At 41.8% G+C, this 18,004-nt stretch overlaps 1 protein-coding gene across 5 annotated transcripts in view; it reads right to left on the bottom strand.

Annotated features, from left to right (window-relative positions):
* Positions 1 to 11,089: 11,089 nt before the first annotated feature.
* Positions 11,090 to 18,004, bottom strand: part of LOC119847695 (phosphatidylinositol 3,4,5-trisphosphate 3-phosphatase TPTE2-like) — a 35,079-nt gene continuing 28,164 nt past the window's right edge. For all 5 annotated transcript variants that reach the window (XM_038382684.2, XM_038382668.2, XM_043504450.1 and 2 more), the window contains 6 exons: positions 17,319 to 17,399; positions 16,233 to 16,338; positions 15,252 to 15,349; positions 14,668 to 14,763; positions 13,952 to 14,022; positions 11,090 to 11,359 (listed from right to left, as the gene is read on the bottom strand). In XM_038382684.2, the coding sequence (XP_038238612.1) occupies positions 11,257 to 11,359; positions 13,952 to 14,022; positions 14,668 to 14,763; positions 15,252 to 15,349; positions 16,233 to 16,338; positions 17,319 to 17,399 (555 nt within the window). In that variant the 3' untranslated portion in view covers positions 11,090 to 11,256. The remainder of the gene's footprint in view (positions 11,360 to 13,951; positions 14,023 to 14,667; positions 14,764 to 15,251; positions 15,350 to 16,232; positions 16,339 to 17,318; positions 17,400 to 18,004) is intronic.

Genomic DNA, 18,004 nt, shown 5'->3' on the forward strand with positions numbered 1-18,004 from the left:
CTCATGCTTAGTCTAATTTAGGTGAACATGATATGAGAAGGTACACTGGCTGGTAAGGAAAGAGTCCTTATACCTGGAAGTTAGTTGTTCCCTTATTACAAATAGTCCTTGTGCCACTGGCACTAGGGACAAGGTTGATTTCACTTTTAAAAGTGAATTACAAGTTGTCAAAATAGGCAGTTTGAATTAATGTCCACAGAACACCAGTTAAAGTAGGTTTTAAAATATTAAGAGCTGTGATTTGTAAAATATACTGCAGCTAGGTTAAATTCCAGTTATATCAGGCAGTTTTACTTTCAAAGTGGTCAACAGGTGTTTTAGTTCTATTTAATGTTAGTGTTCACAAGACAAACCTGTTACAAAAACAGTTTCTCTTCTGGGTAGGAAAGATGCAGAATCCATTAGACATTCTACAAGGTATTTTAAGCTGTGAATGAAACCAGATTCTGAAGCTTTGGTAAAGTGAAAGACTGTCAGTAGTACAAGCCAAGAGTAGACTGCTGCTCTTCCCTCCTTTCTCCCCCACTATACACATTCCTTTTAAAAGCACCTCTAATATTGACAATGATATGCACATTTTGGGCCTCAGGCATGGAGGGGGCACACTTTAAGTGTGTCTTCCAGCTGGTGGTCTTGTTTGACAATTCTTCTTGCTACTTCCATCTTAAGTATTAAAATCTACTTTTCAAATTGAAAAAAATATGATCTACTTTTTTGACTAAAACAGTAGTTGTCTATCTTAAGTATGGCTTACCTGGCCTCTAGACAAGCTGGAGCCTTACATGTAGCAAATTAAGTCAATTTAAATAGCCTTTATACTACATAGCTTCCTGTAGCACCCATCACTGCAGCCTGATTTGAGAAAGCTCATTTAATCCACAACTTTAAGTAACTAGAAATGGCATCACTGAACACTGTGTGCATCTGACTGCTAGGTCAAGTTTGCTTTGTAAGTAAAGATGGTTTATTGCAACTGCCAGCATGGGAAAGTCAAAGTCAGGTTTGGCTCCTGCACCACAGAGGAGATTCAGCAGGCTAGCTTTTCTACTCACCCCTCTGTGAGCCTTCAGTGTATTTGTACAGGCAAAAGGGCTATACCCTTCCTCAAATAAATAGAGCTCAACTCACTTTCCAATCACTATACGAGTTCTGCAGTTATGACAGCAAGTATTAAGCTACTTCAGTCACTGTTCAAAAGTGAACTGCCCTTCAAGGTGAACAGCAGAGTTAACAGACCTACATCCTTTAATACAGATCTAGCTACCAATAACTAGACCTAGTACTACATTTTCTATATTATGGCTTTGACTTCATCTTATATACTGAGCCTTAAGTTTTTATATTTGTTGGGTGTCAGCAGGTAACTTCTGAAAGTGTTTGATATTTCCCTCTCAAAAAAACCAAACCTGTCACCATTTAACATGTAGAAGCTACAGCTACCTCATTGCCTACAAGGTCCAATCAGTGGCTGAATGTGACTTTGGGAATTATAAATTTGAATAAAGTTTTTTGAAGTTAATTGCACTGTCATGAGTTATTACTCAAGGGTACAGGAAAGTACTGGAGAACACCAATGATTCCTTTTACTCCTACATGTAGCCAGGACCAAGTTTAGCATAAACTGTGATCACAAATCAGAATAGAAGAGAATCCATTTCGCTGGCTAGTAAGTGTCAGACTACTAAGAATCTAAACTACATTAGTTCTAGAGTTTTACTGTTATGAAAGCAGATTTATCCCCTAGATTGCTGCAATGTCCAGTGTTATAGATTCATAGATACCCTTCTGACCATAGTCAGACCTCCTGTACAACACAGACCACAGAATCTCACCCACTCACTCCTGTGAAAAACCTCACCTATGTCTGAGCTATTGAAGTCCTCAAATCATGGTTCTCAAGGTGCAGAGAATCCTCCAGCAAGTGACCTGTGCCCTATACTACAGAGGAAGGTGAAAAAACTCAGATCCCACCCCATCTAACATCTAAATATCCCAGTGAAGGCTCCTGCCTTGAATTTGTAGGAATTCAGCTGTTGTAGGCCTTCCATAAACCCTGTCTTTCAACACTTACAACATAGTTCACATCTCATCTTCCCCTGGGCATTTCAGTGGTTAGGCTGAGAGAAGTGGTCCTTGCTGAGTCTACCTAGCTGGATTTCACACCTGTCTTTCCAAAATTTCTGCAGCTGTGCCTAGCCTTACTGCTTGAGTCACAGTATCAAAGACTTCTGCCATGCAAAAAGATCAGTACTAACATTAAGTCTTAGAAATTCCATTTTTGTACCATATACAGAAATTTAAAAGCCAGATTAACAGATGTCCAGGAAATATGAGGCTTCCATAGCCTTACTTCCACTTAGAAAAATGCAAGAAAGGGCAGTTTGCTGTCTAGGGACAACCTCAACTGCTTCCCTTACAATTGCTTAGTGGTCATTTCTTTACATGATTGTGTCCTTCAACTCCAACAGCCCCTATATTTTACCTCAAAGCATCACTGGTGGAAAGCACACCACAAGCAAGCACAAGATTGTGTTCCAGGACTAGCCTCAGGGAAAGGTGCCCTGGATGAACTTGTATTTTGGTGCTGCCCCTCCCATTGCCCCAGGACCCCTTTGAGCTCCCCAGGTTCCACCTTCACCCCCAACTCCAGCACTGCACCCCTTTGTTCCTAACCCTTCACCCTCTCCTGCACTCCTAGCCCCTCTACTGCCCTCCTGCACCCCCATGCGGAAACTGACCTGGATGCAGAATGGCTGGCACTGCTGCTCACTCCTTCCTCCCAGAACAGATCCTCCCTATCCCCCTTGAATGGGGAAGCAAGCAATGGGTTCAACATCAGTGCTCTCTGCAGCCAGGTCACTTTCCCTACCTGGGTTGAGTAAGGGCAGGGTAGTAGCTCCTAGTGCTTGCTTCACAGCACAGCCCAGGTGGGGAAAGTGAGCTGGCTACATAGAGCCCTTGCTGTTGCTCTTTGTTACACCCTCCTCCCCCCAGAACAAAAAGATTATTAGGGTAGTGGACAGTATCTTTGCTTCCCCCCTACCCCCATGTTCCTGCAGTGGGAGGAAGCAGGGAAAAATCTGGGTGCTCCCCTGCCAGCCAGGAGCAGTTTCCGACTCTATACCAGCAGCACATGAACCTCTGTGCTGCCACATGGTGTCCCCTTGACCATGTTGCCCACCCGAAGGCAGACCATGCCAGGTTCTAATCCTGACTGACAGTGGTAACCTTTGACAGTTCACTCAACCTCTGCTTCAGTTTTCCCATCAAAAGGGATAATTTGCATCACACTGTTAGTATCTATAGGCACTTTTAATCCAATGAAGTGAGCTGTAGCTCATGAAAGCTTATGCTCAAATAAATTTGTTAGTCTCTAAGGTGCCACAAGTTCTCCTTTTCTTTAAACTGAGGGTGCTATCAAAAGCTTTCCTCAGATTTCAGCTCCAATGACACATGGTTAAAAAAATGCTTCACGTACCAGGCCCATATTGCTATGGCACTAATCCTAACCCTAGATACAATCATTTTAAAGGCTTATGTGATGCTTAAGACTGGTTTTCAGGAGCTCAGAGAACAAAGCAGACACTCAAATGAAGTGAGGACCGATGCAGCAAGCTTGGTAGAGGCATATTCTACTGCTCAAGAGCTGCTTCTGAGAATGTCTTTAGTTAAAGAATTAGCTAAAAATGAAAGCTTCTCAAACTTGAAAAGGATGGAAGCTTTTTGAATGCTTCAAACTCCAAAACCCAACACCATCAGAAACATGCAAGTTACTGGTTTCAGAGTAGCAGCCGTGTTAGTCTGTATTCGCAAAAAGAAAAGGAGTACTTGTGGCACCTTAGAGACTAACAAATTTATTAGAGCATAAGCTTTCGTGAGCTACAGCTCACTTCATCGGATGCATTTGGTGGAAAAAACAGAGGAGAGATTTATATACACACACACAGAGAACATGAAACAATGGGTTTATCATACACACTGTAAGGAGAGTGATCACTTAAGATAAGCCATCACCAGCAGCGGTGGGGGGGGGGGGGGGGAGGAGGAAAACCTTTCATGGTGACAAGCAGGTAGGCTAATTCCAGCAGTTAACAAGAATATCAGAGGAACAGTGGGGGGGTGGGGTGGGAGGGAGAAATACCATGGGGAAATAGTTTTACTTTGTGTAATGACTCATCCATTCCCAGTCTCTATTCAAGCCTAAGTTAATTGTATCCAGTTTGCAAATTAATTCCAATTCAGCAGTCTCTCGTTGGAGTCTGTTTTTGAAGCTTTTTTGTTGAAGTATAGCCACTCTTAGGTCTGTGATCGAGTGACCAGAGAGATTGAAGTGTTCTCCAACTGGTTTTTGAATGTTATAATTCTTGACGTCTGATTTGTGTCCATTCATTCTTTTACGTAGAAACTGTCCAGTTTGGCCAATGTACATGGCAGAGGGGCATTGCTGGCACATGATGGCATATATCACATTGGTAGATGCGCAGGTGAACGAGCCTCTGATAGTGTGGCTGATGTGATTAGGCCCTATGATGTTATCCCCTGAATAGATATGTGGACAGAGTTGGCAACGGGCTTTGTTGCAAGGATAGGTTCCTGGGTTAGTGGTTCTGTTGTGTGGTGTGTGGTTGCTGGTGAGTATTTGCTTCAGATTGGGGGGCTGTCTGTAAGCAAGGACTGGTCTGTCTCCCAAGATCTGTGAGAGTGATGGGTTGTCCTTCAGGATAGGTTGTAGATCCTTGATGATGCGTTGGAGAGGTTTTAGTTGGGGGCTGAAGGTGATGGCTAGTGGTGTTCTGTTGTTTTCTTTGTTGGGCCTGTCCTGTAGTAGGTGACTTCTGGGTACTCTTCTGGCTCTGTCAATCTGTTTCTTCACTTCAGCAGGTGGGTATTGTAGTTGCAGGAATGCATGATAGAGATCTTGTAGGTGTTTGTCTCTGTCTGAGGGGTTGGAGCAAATGCGGTTATATCGTAGCGCTTGGCTGTAGACAATGGATCGAGTGGTATGATCTGGATGAAAGCTAGAGGCATGTAGGTAGGAATAGCGGTCAGTAGGTTTCCGATATAGGGTGGTGTTTATGTGACCATCGCTTATTAGACAACCTATCCTGAAGGACGAGCCATCACTCTCTCAGATCTTGGGAGACAGGCCAGTCCTTGCTTACAGACAGCCCCCCAATCTGAAGCAAATACTCACCAGCAACCACACACCACACAACAGAACCACTAACCCAGGAACCTATCCTTGCAACAAAGCCCGTTGCCAACTCTGTCCACATATCTATTCAGGCGATACCATCATAGGGCCTAATCACATCAGCCACACTATCAGAGGCTCGTTCACCTGCGCATCTACCAATGTGATCACAGGTTTCAGAGTAGCAGCCGTGTTAGTCTGTATTCGCAAAAAGAAAAGGAGTACTTGTGGCACCTTAGAGACTAACAAATTTATTAGAGCATAAGCTTTCGTGAGCTACAGCTCACTTCATCGGATGCATTTGGTGGAAAAAAACAGAGGAGAGATTTATATACACACACACAGAGAACATGAAACAATGGGTTTATCATACACACTGTAAGGAGAGTGATCACTTAAGATAAGCCATCACCAACAGCAGGGGGGGGAAGGAGGAAAACCTTTCATGGTGACAAGCAGGTAGGCTAATTCCAGCAGTTAACAAGAATATCAGAGGAACAGTGGGGGGGTGGGGTGGGAGGGAGGAAATACCATGGGGAAATAGTTTTACTTTGTGTAATGACTCATCCATTCCCAGTCTCTATTCAAGCCTAAGTTAATTGTATCCAGTTTGCAAATTAATTCCAATTCAGCAGTCTCTCGTTGGAGTCTGTTTTTGAAGCTTTTTTTCTGTCACATATCTATTCAGGGGATACCATCATAGGGCCTAATCACATCAGCCACACCATCAGAGGCTCGTTCACCTGTGCATCTACCAATGTGATATATGCCATCATGTGCCAGCAATGCCCCTCTGCCATGTACATTGGCCAAACTGGACAGTCTCTACGTAAAAGAATGAATGGACACAAATCAGACGTCAAGAATTATAACATTCAAAAACCAGTTGGAGAACACTTCAATCTCTCTGGTCACTCGATCACAGACCTAAGAGTGGCTATACTTCAACAAAAAAGCTTCAAAAACAGACTCCAACGAGAGACTGCTGAATTGGAATTAATTTGCAAACTGGATACAATTAACTTAGGCTTGAATAGAGACTGGGAATGGATGAGTCATTACACAAAGTAAAACTATTTCCCCATGGTATTTCTCCCTCCCACCCCACCCCCCACTGTTCCTCTGATATTCTTGTTAACTGCTGGAATTAGCCTACCTGCTTGTCACCATGAAAGGTTTTCCTCCTTCCCCCCCCTGCTGTTGGTGATGGCTTATCTTAAGTGATCACTCTCCTTACAGTGTGTATGATAAACCCATTGTTTCATGTTCTCTGTGTGTGTGTATATAAATCTCTCCTCTGTTTTTTCCACCAAATGCATCCGATGAAGTGAGCTGTAGCTCACGAAAGCTTATGCTCTAATAAATTTGTTAGTCTCTAAGGTGCCACAAGTACTCCTTTTCTTTTTGCGAATACAGACTAACACGGCTGCTACTCTGAAACCTGTGATTATGCAAGGCACTGAATTTAGCCGTATAGAGTGGAAATCTGTCAACTTCATGAAAAAACTCGCACAGATACAGACAGACATCATCTTCCTCTCCAAATGCAAACAGATGGACATCATACCGAAAGGACTGAAGGTAAAAAATCCATTACAATCTACATACCACACAGACTATGCTGACAGCTTGTGCCACACACTCTCAAGGAAACTGCGGAACCACCTGATCAACATCCTCTACAGCAAACAGGGAAAGATTAAGAATGAGCTCTCAAAACTGGATACTCTCATAAAGAACCAACCTTCCACACAAACTTCCTCGTGGCTGGACTTACAAAAACTAGACAAGCCATTTACAAAACACACTTTGATTCTCTACAAAAGAAAAAGGACACTAAGCTATCTAAACTACTATATGCCACAAGGGGCCACAACAATGGTTCCCGTAACCCACCCAGCAATATTGTTAATCTATCCAACTATACTCTTAGCCCAGCGGAAGAATCTGTCCTATCTCGGGGCCTCTCCTTTTGCCCCTCCACCCCCACGAACATGATACAGTTCTGTGGTGACCTAGAATCCTATTTTCGACGTCTCAGACTCAAGGAATATTTCCAACACACCTCTGACCAACATATTAACCCACAGAGACCTTCCTGCCAACACTACAAAAAGAAGGATTCTAGGTGGACTCCTCCTGAAGGTCGAAACAGCAGCCTGGATTTCTACATAGACTGCTTCCGCCGACGTGCACGAGCTGAAATTGTGGAAAAGCAGCATCGCTTACCCCATAACCTCAGCCATGCAGAACACAGAGCCATCCACAGCCTCAGAAACAACTCTGACATCATAATCAAAAAGGCTGACAAAGGAGGTGCTGTCGTCATCATGAATAGGTCAGAGTATGAACAAGAGGCTACTAGGCAGCTCTCCAACACCACTTTCTACAAGCCATTACCCTCTGATCCCACTGAGAGTTACCAAAAGAAACTACAGCATTTGCTCAAGAAACTCCCTGAAAAAGCACAAGAACAAATCCGCACAGACACACCCCTGGAGCCAGGACCTGGGGTATTCTATCTGCTACCCAAGATCCATAAACCTGGAAATCCTGGACGCCCCATCATCTCAGGCATTGGCACCCTGACAGCAGGATTGTCTGGCTATGTAGACTCCCTCCTCAGGCCCTTCGTTACCAGCACTCCCAGCTATCTTCGAGACACCACCGATTTCCTGAGGAAACTACAGTCCATTGGTGATCTTCCTAAAAACACCATCCTAGCCACTATGGATGTAGAAGCCCTCTACACCAACATTCCACACAAAGATGGCTACAAGCCGTCAGGAACAGTATCCCCGATACTGTCACGGCTAACCTGGTGGCAGAACTTTGTGACTTTGTCCTGACCCATAACTATTTCACATTTGGTGACAATGTATACCTTCAAATCAGCGGCACTGCGATGGGTACCCGCATGGCCCCACAGTATGCCAACATTTTTATGGCTGACTTAGAACAACGCTTCCTCAGCTCTCGTCCCCTAATGCCCCTACTCTACTTGCGCTACATTGATGACATCTTCATCATCTGGACCCATGGAAAAGAAGCTCTTGAGGAATTCCACCATGATTTCAACAATTTCCATCCCACCATCAACCTCAGCCTGGACCAGTCCACACAAGAGATCCACTTCCTGGACACTACGGTGCTAATAAGCGATGGTCACATAAACACCACCCTATATCGGAAACCTACTGACCGCTATTCCTACTACATGCCTCTAGCTTTCATCCAGATCATACCACTCGATCCATTGTCTACAGCCAAGCGCTACGATATAACCGCATTTGCTCCAACCCCTCAGACAGAGACAAACACCTACAAGATCTCTATCATGCATTCCTACAACTACAGTACCCACCTGCTGAAGTGAAGAAACAGATTGACAGAGCCAGAAGAGTACCCAGAAGTCACCTACTACAGGACAGGCCCAACAAAGAAAACAACAGAACGCCACTAGCCATCACCTTCAGCCCCCAACTAAAACCCCTCCAACGCATCATCAAGGATCTACAACCTATCCTGAAGGACGAGCCGTCGCTCTCTCAGATCTTGGGAGACAGACCAGTCCTTGCTTACAGACAGCCCCCCAATCTGAAGCAAATACTCACCAGCAACCACACACCACACAACAGAACCACTAACCCAGGAACCTATCCTTGCAACAAAGCCCGTTGCCAACTCTGTCCACATATCTATTCAGGGGATACCATCATAGGGCCTAATCACATCAGCCACACCATCAGAGGCTCGTTCACCTGTGCATCTACCAATGTGATATATGCCATCATGTGCCAGCAATGCCCCTCTGCCATGTACATTGGCCAAACTGGACAGTCTCTACGTAAAAGAATGAATGGACACAAATCAGACGTCAAGAATTATAACATTCAAAAACCAGTTGGAGAACACTTCAATCTCTCTGGTCACTCGATCACAGACCTAAGAGTGGCTATACTTCAACAAAAAAGCTTCAAAAACAGACTCCAACGAGAGACTGCTGAATTGGAATTAATTTGCAAACTGGATACAATTAACTTAGGCTTGAATAGAGACTGGGAATGGATGAGTCATTACACAAAGTAAAACTATTTCCCCATGGTATTTCTCCCTCCCCACCCCACCCCCCACTGTTCCTCTGATATTCTTGTTAACTGCTGGAATTAGCCTACCTGCTTGTCACCATGAAAGGTTTTCCTCCTTCCCCCCCCTGCTGTTGGTGATGGCTTATCTTAAGTGATCACTCTCCTTACAGTGTGTATGATAAACCCATTGTTTCATGTTCTCTGTGTGTGTGTATATAAATCTCTCCTCTGTTTTTTCCACCAAATGCATCCGATGAAGTGAGCTGTAGCTCACGAAAGCTTATGCTCTAATAAATTTGTTAGTCTCTAAGGTGCCACAAGTACTCCTTTTCTTTTTACCAATGTGATATATGCCATCATGTGCCAGCAATGCCCCTCTGCCATGTACATTGGCCAAACTGGACAGTCTCTACGTAAAAGAATGAATGGACACAAATCAGACGTCAAGAGTTATAACATTCAAAAACCAGTTGGAGAACACTTCAATCTCTCTGGTCACTCGATTACAGACCTAAGAGTGGCTATACTTCAACAAAAAAGCTTCAAAAACAGACTAACGAGAGACTGCTGAATTGGAATTAATTTGCAAACTGGATACAATTAACTTAGGCTTGAATAGAGACTGGGAATGGGTGAGTCATTACACAAAGTAAAACTATTTCCCCATGGTATTTCTCCCTCCCACCCCACCCCCCACTGTTCCTCTGATATTCTTAGGTTTCAGAGTAGCAGCCGTGTTAGTCTGTATTCGCAAAAAGAAACGGAGTACTTGTGGCACCTTAGAGACTAACAAATTTATTAGAGCATAAGCTTTCGTGAGCTACAGCTCACTTCATGGATGCATTTGGTGGAAAAAACAGAGGAGAGATTTATATACACACACACAGAGAACATGAAACAATGGGTTTATCATACACACTGTATGATAAACCCATTGTTTCATGTTCTCTGTGTGTGTGTATATAAATCTCTCCTCTGTTTTTCCACCAAATGCATCCAATGAAGTGAGCTGTAGCTCACGAAAGCTTATGTTCTAATAAATTTGTTAGTCTCTAAGGTGCCACAAGTACTCCTTTTCTTTATGCAAGTTACTGTCCAAGACAGTAGGACATACCTCCCTGCCAGAGAGGGGAAGTGAGGTATTTGTAGGAGCTTGGTCTCAATAGTTACATTTGGCCAGCACTGCCAGAGTTGACATATCTAGCCTGTCTTTGCCCTACCAGCTCCTTGGTGCCTGTGCCAGATAGAGAGACCACCTTGCTCTGGGTATTGAGTTGCCCTGAGAAAATTCAGATTTAGTTTTTCTATCAGCACATAGTGCAGTAGTTGCTAGCTTATTTGGTGGGAAAGAATGTATTTGAGATCCAGTGTCCCCCTTTTCCCCCCGTAAGTTATGAGGGCCCTTGTTCATTTTGTCATGTGTTCTAGTTAAAACCCTGCAGAGATCAGTTCAACAGCTTTGGGTTTTCCTTTATTACAAAGGCTGTTTTCCAGACATTTGTAGGGGAAAACAGTCTCATGTTTTTGCAGGGTTCCTCAGCTATCAGGATAGCACTGATATTTTATATCTAATTTTGTGTAAGACTGAATGTTTGTAAAGCAGTTTGCATGCTTAGGGTAGTATAGTTTGAACTCTGGATTTTGTTTTTAATTCATAAATGTGGATACTGTAAAAAACAGGATGTGGAATGTGCTCAGATCAAGAAATTCAATTTTGGCATTATGCATAGTACAAATGTGTTCAACACATTAAATTCTTCAGAGAATGCCACTAAGAAACTATACATGACAGTGCATACAAGAGGTATTTTTTCCTTGTTTCAACATTTAATTTTGAGATACTGTATCTCCATACAAATACACCAAGAATTACATGAAGGAGACTCAGAAAATGCCACTATATTGGTGAAGACCAAACATGATTCTTTGAGGGAAAAGAACATCAATTCTTTTTAAACAAATGCTGACTTCTCATTATGATTCTACAAAGTTCAACTCCACAGCAAACTTCTCCCTGTAGATTTTCCACATTTTTGTTTTATGAGGATTATCCAACTCATTTCTAGGAAGGTAAAGCCTGGAAAATAGAATGGTCATCTGTTTAGTTATTCTACAGTTCAAACATGCTGCCCTCTTATGTATGGTATGAAAGTGGGCTTGAAAAGGAAGTGAAACACGAGAGCTAAGAATTTGTTTCATGTTTTGAATATTTTTGGTTTACTTCCACACACTAAAGAGTTGGCTAACCAAATGCATTTCACCATTTAGACACACATTCCATGGTTAAGACAGGTGAGAGAAAACCAACTTCAGCCATAAAATGAACTATACATAAAATCCTAGTAGAAAGGTGACTATTTGCTTTATGGCTGGTGCTTTATGACAGAAGCACCAGCCACATTTGGGGATAAATGGGTACCAGTTGCAAGTTCAGGGGCAAAATTTTTGCCCAAGTATTATTTTGCTTTTTGGTGATCACTAAAAAATATTGATACAATAAAATTTAACTCCTTCAATGTCACAAGAAAAAAAAAATCAGCTGCAGATACACAATTTATTCCAAATTTGGAAGAGCTCTATGGGACAGTGACTTAGATATTTGAGGATTTGAACCTCATTTGAAAGAGCATGAGTGCTTCTTACCTCACCCCTGTAGTGTTAAATCCAAACCAAGTTTTCAGCTCTGTTTCTGCAGCCATGATAATTAGCTTTTCATTTAATCAAGCCATGAAAGGGTTTAAAAATCCTTTTAACCAGGTTCACATAACCTTTTATCAACTCTTTTCATGGCTGATAATCCCTCAAGGATGCATCTTAGGCTTCCTTCCCAGTGTTGTGTTTTATTAGACATTTTACTGAAGAGTGCCAAACAAGCAAGCATTTGTTTAGCTGGACAGTAGACATTACACTGCACTTCAAGTGCAATCTCTACTGCCAGAAATCCCTGATTAGTGACAGCACTAAGATTTAAGCACACACAAGCATTTCACACCAGTGTGCCAGAAGGATGTGGGCGTCTTCACCCAGCCAAGCAAAAGGTGTTCTGGTAGGTGTCTAAATCTCAAGTAGTTCAGGTAGCTCAAGACATAACTGGAGGAGCATACCAACTCCTCAGTGGCTTTTTATGGTGTCTACTGTAGAGACAATACAAAGGACAGATTTACCCTTACCCTGCCATAGGGCATGAAATGTTTAGGTTGTGTAATGGTAAGGAAAGGACATTTCAGTTCACTTCACTCTTCACAAAAGGAAGAGCACCATTATTAAATACTTCCAAAATCTGTTAACAGTAATGTATTGCCTATTGAGGGTAATAAGCCCTAGTGCAGCTATTGTTCTAATCATATCTGTCATGTCTAAGAATCACTAGTGTATACATGGCCCAGATGACCATGAGCTTCCACATGCAGGGAATGGTGCCAAGACAGTTTTCCCCAAAGCCTTCACTCCCAAGTTTACAAACATGGTGGCAAATTGTAAGTTAACCTTAAGCCTCTGGTAGTGCTCACTAGAGACCTTGCCTAAGTTAGAAGCATTTGCCAAGAGTATACTAAGGCTCCAATATTTGTGTGAAAAGCACTTGAATATTGATGCTATACAAGTATAAAGACAAGGTCCCCACTATCACATCTGAGATAATTAAGGAAAGCAGCAACAAAAGGAGTTAGTTAGTTTTAAACTAAACATTCAGCTTCAATACTTAGTAATGTGGAATGCTACAAAAATCAATTTCCTGGATTTGCATGAGACTTAAACTATGCTATTTAAAGGTAAGTTTCAGAGTAGCAGCCGTGTTAGTCTGTATTCGCAAAAAGAAAAGGAGTACTTGTGGCACCTTAGAGACTAAAATTAGAGCATAAGCTTTCATGAGCTACAGCTCACTTCATCAGATGCATTTGCATCCGATGAAGTGAGCTACAGCTCACTTCAGCTTATGCTCTAATAAATTTGTTAGTCTTTAAGGTGCCACAAGTACTCCTTTTCTTTTTATTTAAAGGTAAGGATCTCTTCAGATCTGTCTAGTACATTTTGCATTACGCCAACAAAGTGCTGAGAGTTTATTCCCAAGTCATGGTTTAAGGTCAAACACTGCAGGTTTCCAACTTAGTGCACTATTACCTAACAAAAGGGTTAAACTCCAAGGCAGCGGTCCCCAAACTTTTTACGGTCACACCCCTTCCCCCTCTGTGGGCCCCTGAGGGTTGGGAGCAGGGCCACAGCTCGGATGGGGGGGTGCAGCCACGTGTAAGGGAGCTGGGCTGTGGCCAGGGACCAAGGCTGGCAGTGGGGCCAACAGCCAGGCCTGTGACCAGGTGTGGCTCCACTCCCAGCCTTGCCCCTGGACTGGGAATGGAGCCACAGCTGAGGCTGGGGGCTGGCACAGAGCTGGGGACATGACAGGAGCAGGGCTGGGGGATGCATCTTCCTTGCCTTCCATGGGGGCTGGCCCAGGCCCTGCCACATTCTCCTCCCCCCGCTGGATGTTCCTCCACACACCCTTGGGGGGGCACACCCCACAATTTGGGGACCTCTGCTTGAAGGTTTTGAAGTAGAGGTTTCATTCTTCTGGATGTTTAAGATTCTCCATAAATCTTAACGTTTGTTCACACACTGAAAAAATAGTATTATGGACTTGCCACTCAGATTGTCCTGGTGTATTACATCTTACCTGTTATTTTCTATAAAAGAGGTGTTGAACCAGAAGAAGAATGGGCAATCGTCATAGCCTTTTGGAAGATCCTAAAGATAAGCAAAATTGTGTTTAGGATATTTTATATATTTGCTTTTTAAAAAAGTTTAAGAATCAATCTGTGCTATACTAAACTATGTTTGTTCACTGGCAGAACAGACAGGAACACACAACCCTGAAAACTTGATGAGGGGCTGTTGCTGCTCACCCACATCAAAACAGTCTCACATAATTGACTTTAGCTAGAATTTTACAGTCAGGTCAATGAAAGAGGATGCAGGTCTGTGTGTTGCCTTCATTACACTGTAAAGAAGAAAGCAACAAATGAGATAGCCAAAGCAAGTTACAACAAGAGCAGGAATTGCCCATGTGCCTCCTGGCCTTCAGAGTAAACTTAGGAGCTACAGTACACAGTCTGAAGTTACTAGATGTGTCACAGCACAAGGTCATGGAGAGAGAAGTGAGAAGCAGTCACATAAGTGCTGAACACTTGTACTTGCACATTTACAAGTACTTGCTATGAAGGGTCTACCTTCATCAGAGGAAATACTTTTGAATCAAGGTGTGACTTGTCCTACACAGGGGGTTTTCACATGGATGCCAATTATTTACAATACCAACAGACGCATACATATCTTACATCTCAAAGTTGGAAGTGTACCAGAAGTATGCTGTCTTTATTCCACTATACTTACAGTTTGTGATTCAAATCTGACTTTCACATCACCGCTTAATACAGGACAGTCTTCCAAGCCAATTACTGCAAAGTCATTTTCAGCATCAAAAAATAACTGAAGAAAAACAGAACTGTTTGGAGTAACTGTTTTCAAACTGAAAATAAAATTCACACAAATCTAGCAGTGCCAATTAACAGTGTTCCACTACTAAGTTACAGTGGCTTATATGACAATACCCAATTACTTATTGTTAAAGGCTCTACAGTGAAGATAAGGAAAAAAAAAATGATTGACTGTTGCCCTCCTGTTGCCAAGGAACTCAGTTTTACGAACTGATCTAGTCATCCCATTAGTTTCCTGGGAAATCCACATTCCTTTTGTCCTGTGAAAAACTTGTGAGCTCCAAGTCACATGAAGATGTGCAGGAAATAAAACTGAGTGTTCTATTCCTAGTATTGGTAAATTTCCTTATCAGAAAGAGAAATTTCTTACATCCAATATTTTCCCACAAAAACCAAACAGATGTAATGGATTTAGTAAAGTGTGCTCAAGTTCAGTATTGTGAAGACATTTTAGTCAGACACCTCCATTAGAGTTCTTACCCTACAGTTTTCTTGAGTGGCACAAACACAATGGAATACAACTTTCCTTTTCATAATTATCTGTACTTTAAGATCACTTCCATTGCCTTTTCCAACTCCTAGAAGGAATCAAAGTTGTATTATGCTAGGATTTGATCTTTAAATTATAGAGCTGGAACAATAAGCAGTTAAATGGAACAGGATACAATCAACCCCATGCACTGTCCTATAATGATAATAAATTCACTTTCTTCAGTGTTAAAGTAGTTTTTATGTGGAACTTTCTGGAAGACAGTAGAAAAAAACACAACCAAAATAAGTCTTCCTTAGTAGGCATAAGAGAATCATGCTTTGAAAAGTATCTATATGAATTTGTTGAACAACCAACCCCGGAAATCAATTCCTCTAGCCATGGAATACACATGGAACAGCAGCAATGTAAGGTTCCTCAGGGATGGACACTTGAACTTTAGTCCTTGGCTTCTCTGCAAAGGCTGTTCAGATATCAGACTCAGAAGCACACTTGAAAGCATTTGATCCGTGCCAGATATCATGGTCACTTATCGGCTGAAGAATTCTAGTTCCTGAATGCATGCATCTCACAGTCCCCCTCCCCATTCTAATGCCAGTTGGAGGGAATAAACCAAAACAGTCGGGCAGAAAGAATTAATTTTAAAAGGGCACAGTCACAGAAGGTGTTCATTTTGCTTGCAACTGAGTTACAAAGAACTTGTTTACATTTATATAGAATTTCATTACATTTTACCTGGCTTCATGAAACATCAAGGCACATCTCACCACTCAAGGTTTGTTTTTTTTTTGTTTTGTTTTTTAAACTTATTCCAGTAATTCTGACCCCAGTAAGGTGTCAGTAGTGCATTCAGTATATAGATGTAGGAATATGGAATTGAAATAAAAGTGACCTGGAAAATATGCCAAAACTAAGGCAGAAAAAAAAAAAAGAAATACTAAAGTGTCCATATAATTTGTATTAATTCTTACCATTAATAGAGTAGATTTTGATGTTCTTTATTTTGAGTCGTCTCTCTGGTGGGAGTTTCAAGTTATACTTATTCTTCAGGATCTCATAATACCCAACATACCTACTCTGCAATGCAAAATAAAGCTGCCTATGTTAAATATGGTCCTCACCACATCTGGCACAGACACTGTTGCTTTCAGTGACCGATAAGTGAGAAGTGGCAAAGTTAGTTAACAGACAGAATTTTACACAATTTTAATCCCATTTTTGCCATAATTTGCTCTGCAGGGCCTTGGAGAAGTAACAATCTGTGCTAGTTTCCCCCCACTCCCATCTGTAAAATAGTATTAACACTTAACCAACAAAAGCCTTAAGTGGGTGTTGAGTAGTTGGTCAGCAGTCTTCTGATGGACAGTGCCCTCTTCTCAGAAATCCGAGTTTGAAACACTAGCTTACTGTCTGCCCTTCTAGAAGGCCCTTATCAATTTCATTCACTTTTTGCCTGACTCAAAGTAAATTAAGTTGACAAGGGCCTTCCTTCCAGGTGGGAAGCTGGAAGGCAAAAAAACCTTCCATTTCCATTCTTCCAAAATGGAATTTTTCCTCTAAATCCCCTCAACTTTTTTTTAATGCTGTTTTGATTGTCCTGTTGAGCACAAAAAATAATTCAAAACTGATTTTTTTTTAATTTTTATTTATTTATTTATTTATTTTGCAGAAAGTGATTTCTGTTTTCCAGCTAGCTCTAGTTCAGAGCATCATTTGTGCAACACATGGTTAACATTAAGTTCTAGGTACTGAGCTTTTATTTAAGTCCCTGTGCATCTTTTCTCCTCCCCACCCCCGCCAAGCACATTTGTTAGAGCTACAGGAGAAGGCCCTCCTCTTTAGGGAACTTCCCAACTAGTAGAGGGAAGTCATTAAGTTCCTAAAAAGCACATTACCCAGACATATGGCACAGAAGTTTGGAAGTTCTCAACTGAGCTGTGGAAAGTACTTCAATTCTGGTTCTTCCATCCATTACATTTAAATTACACAGTGGATTTTTATGTGCTTTTTGATCTAACCCACCCTCCACAATCTTCTCACTTTGTTTAGGCTCTTACCTGGGATGGTGTTTCAACTCCTTGAAATTTGGAACTTGTACTTTTATCAGTTCGCCTCTCTCCAAAATAGTCCAAGCTCTCCTACATATAAAAGAGTCAGTTTCAAATGAAGCAACGAGACAAATTTTGCAGCTGACTCACAAAGTTTGTGCTATTCTATAATTATAACTGAAGACTAAAACCCCAAAGTATCAGATGTGAACAGTGGTAAAAGGTTTGAAAAAGTTCAAACCAATGCTGGAGAGCAGCAGCTTTGGAAGCTAGAGTGAGTTGGTACTAGAAACACAAGGACTAGTCAATCCCTATTGTGACAGAGAATGTTTCAAGGTGGAAAAGAATTTGCTAGTCAGAAAATGACAGTATTTAAGTGGTTTTACTAAAGCAACCATCAGAAGTTTAGAGAACCCAGACCTTGTTAAAAACCCTCATTTTTACTCCCAATCACCCTCAAATAAAAGCCTCACACTCCAGAAAGATACAACAGATGGGTTCCAGGGCTCAAATCAGCACTCAGTTTTTGAAAAGGGGGGACAGACACAACAACAACAACAAAAAACCCACAATTTGCAGACATTCAAACTAATATTGGAAAGAAGTCTGTAAAACTACCTTGTATAAGAAGCTTATCCCAGTACATCAATTTTGATGATCCTCATACAGATGCAGGTGATTCATACACATAGCAT

Source organism: Dermochelys coriacea, chromosome 1 (genome assembly GCF_009764565.3).
Source record: "Dermochelys coriacea isolate rDerCor1 chromosome 1, rDerCor1.pri.v4, whole genome shotgun sequence".
Classification (NCBI taxonomy): domain Eukaryota; kingdom Metazoa; phylum Chordata; order Testudines; family Dermochelyidae; genus Dermochelys; species Dermochelys coriacea.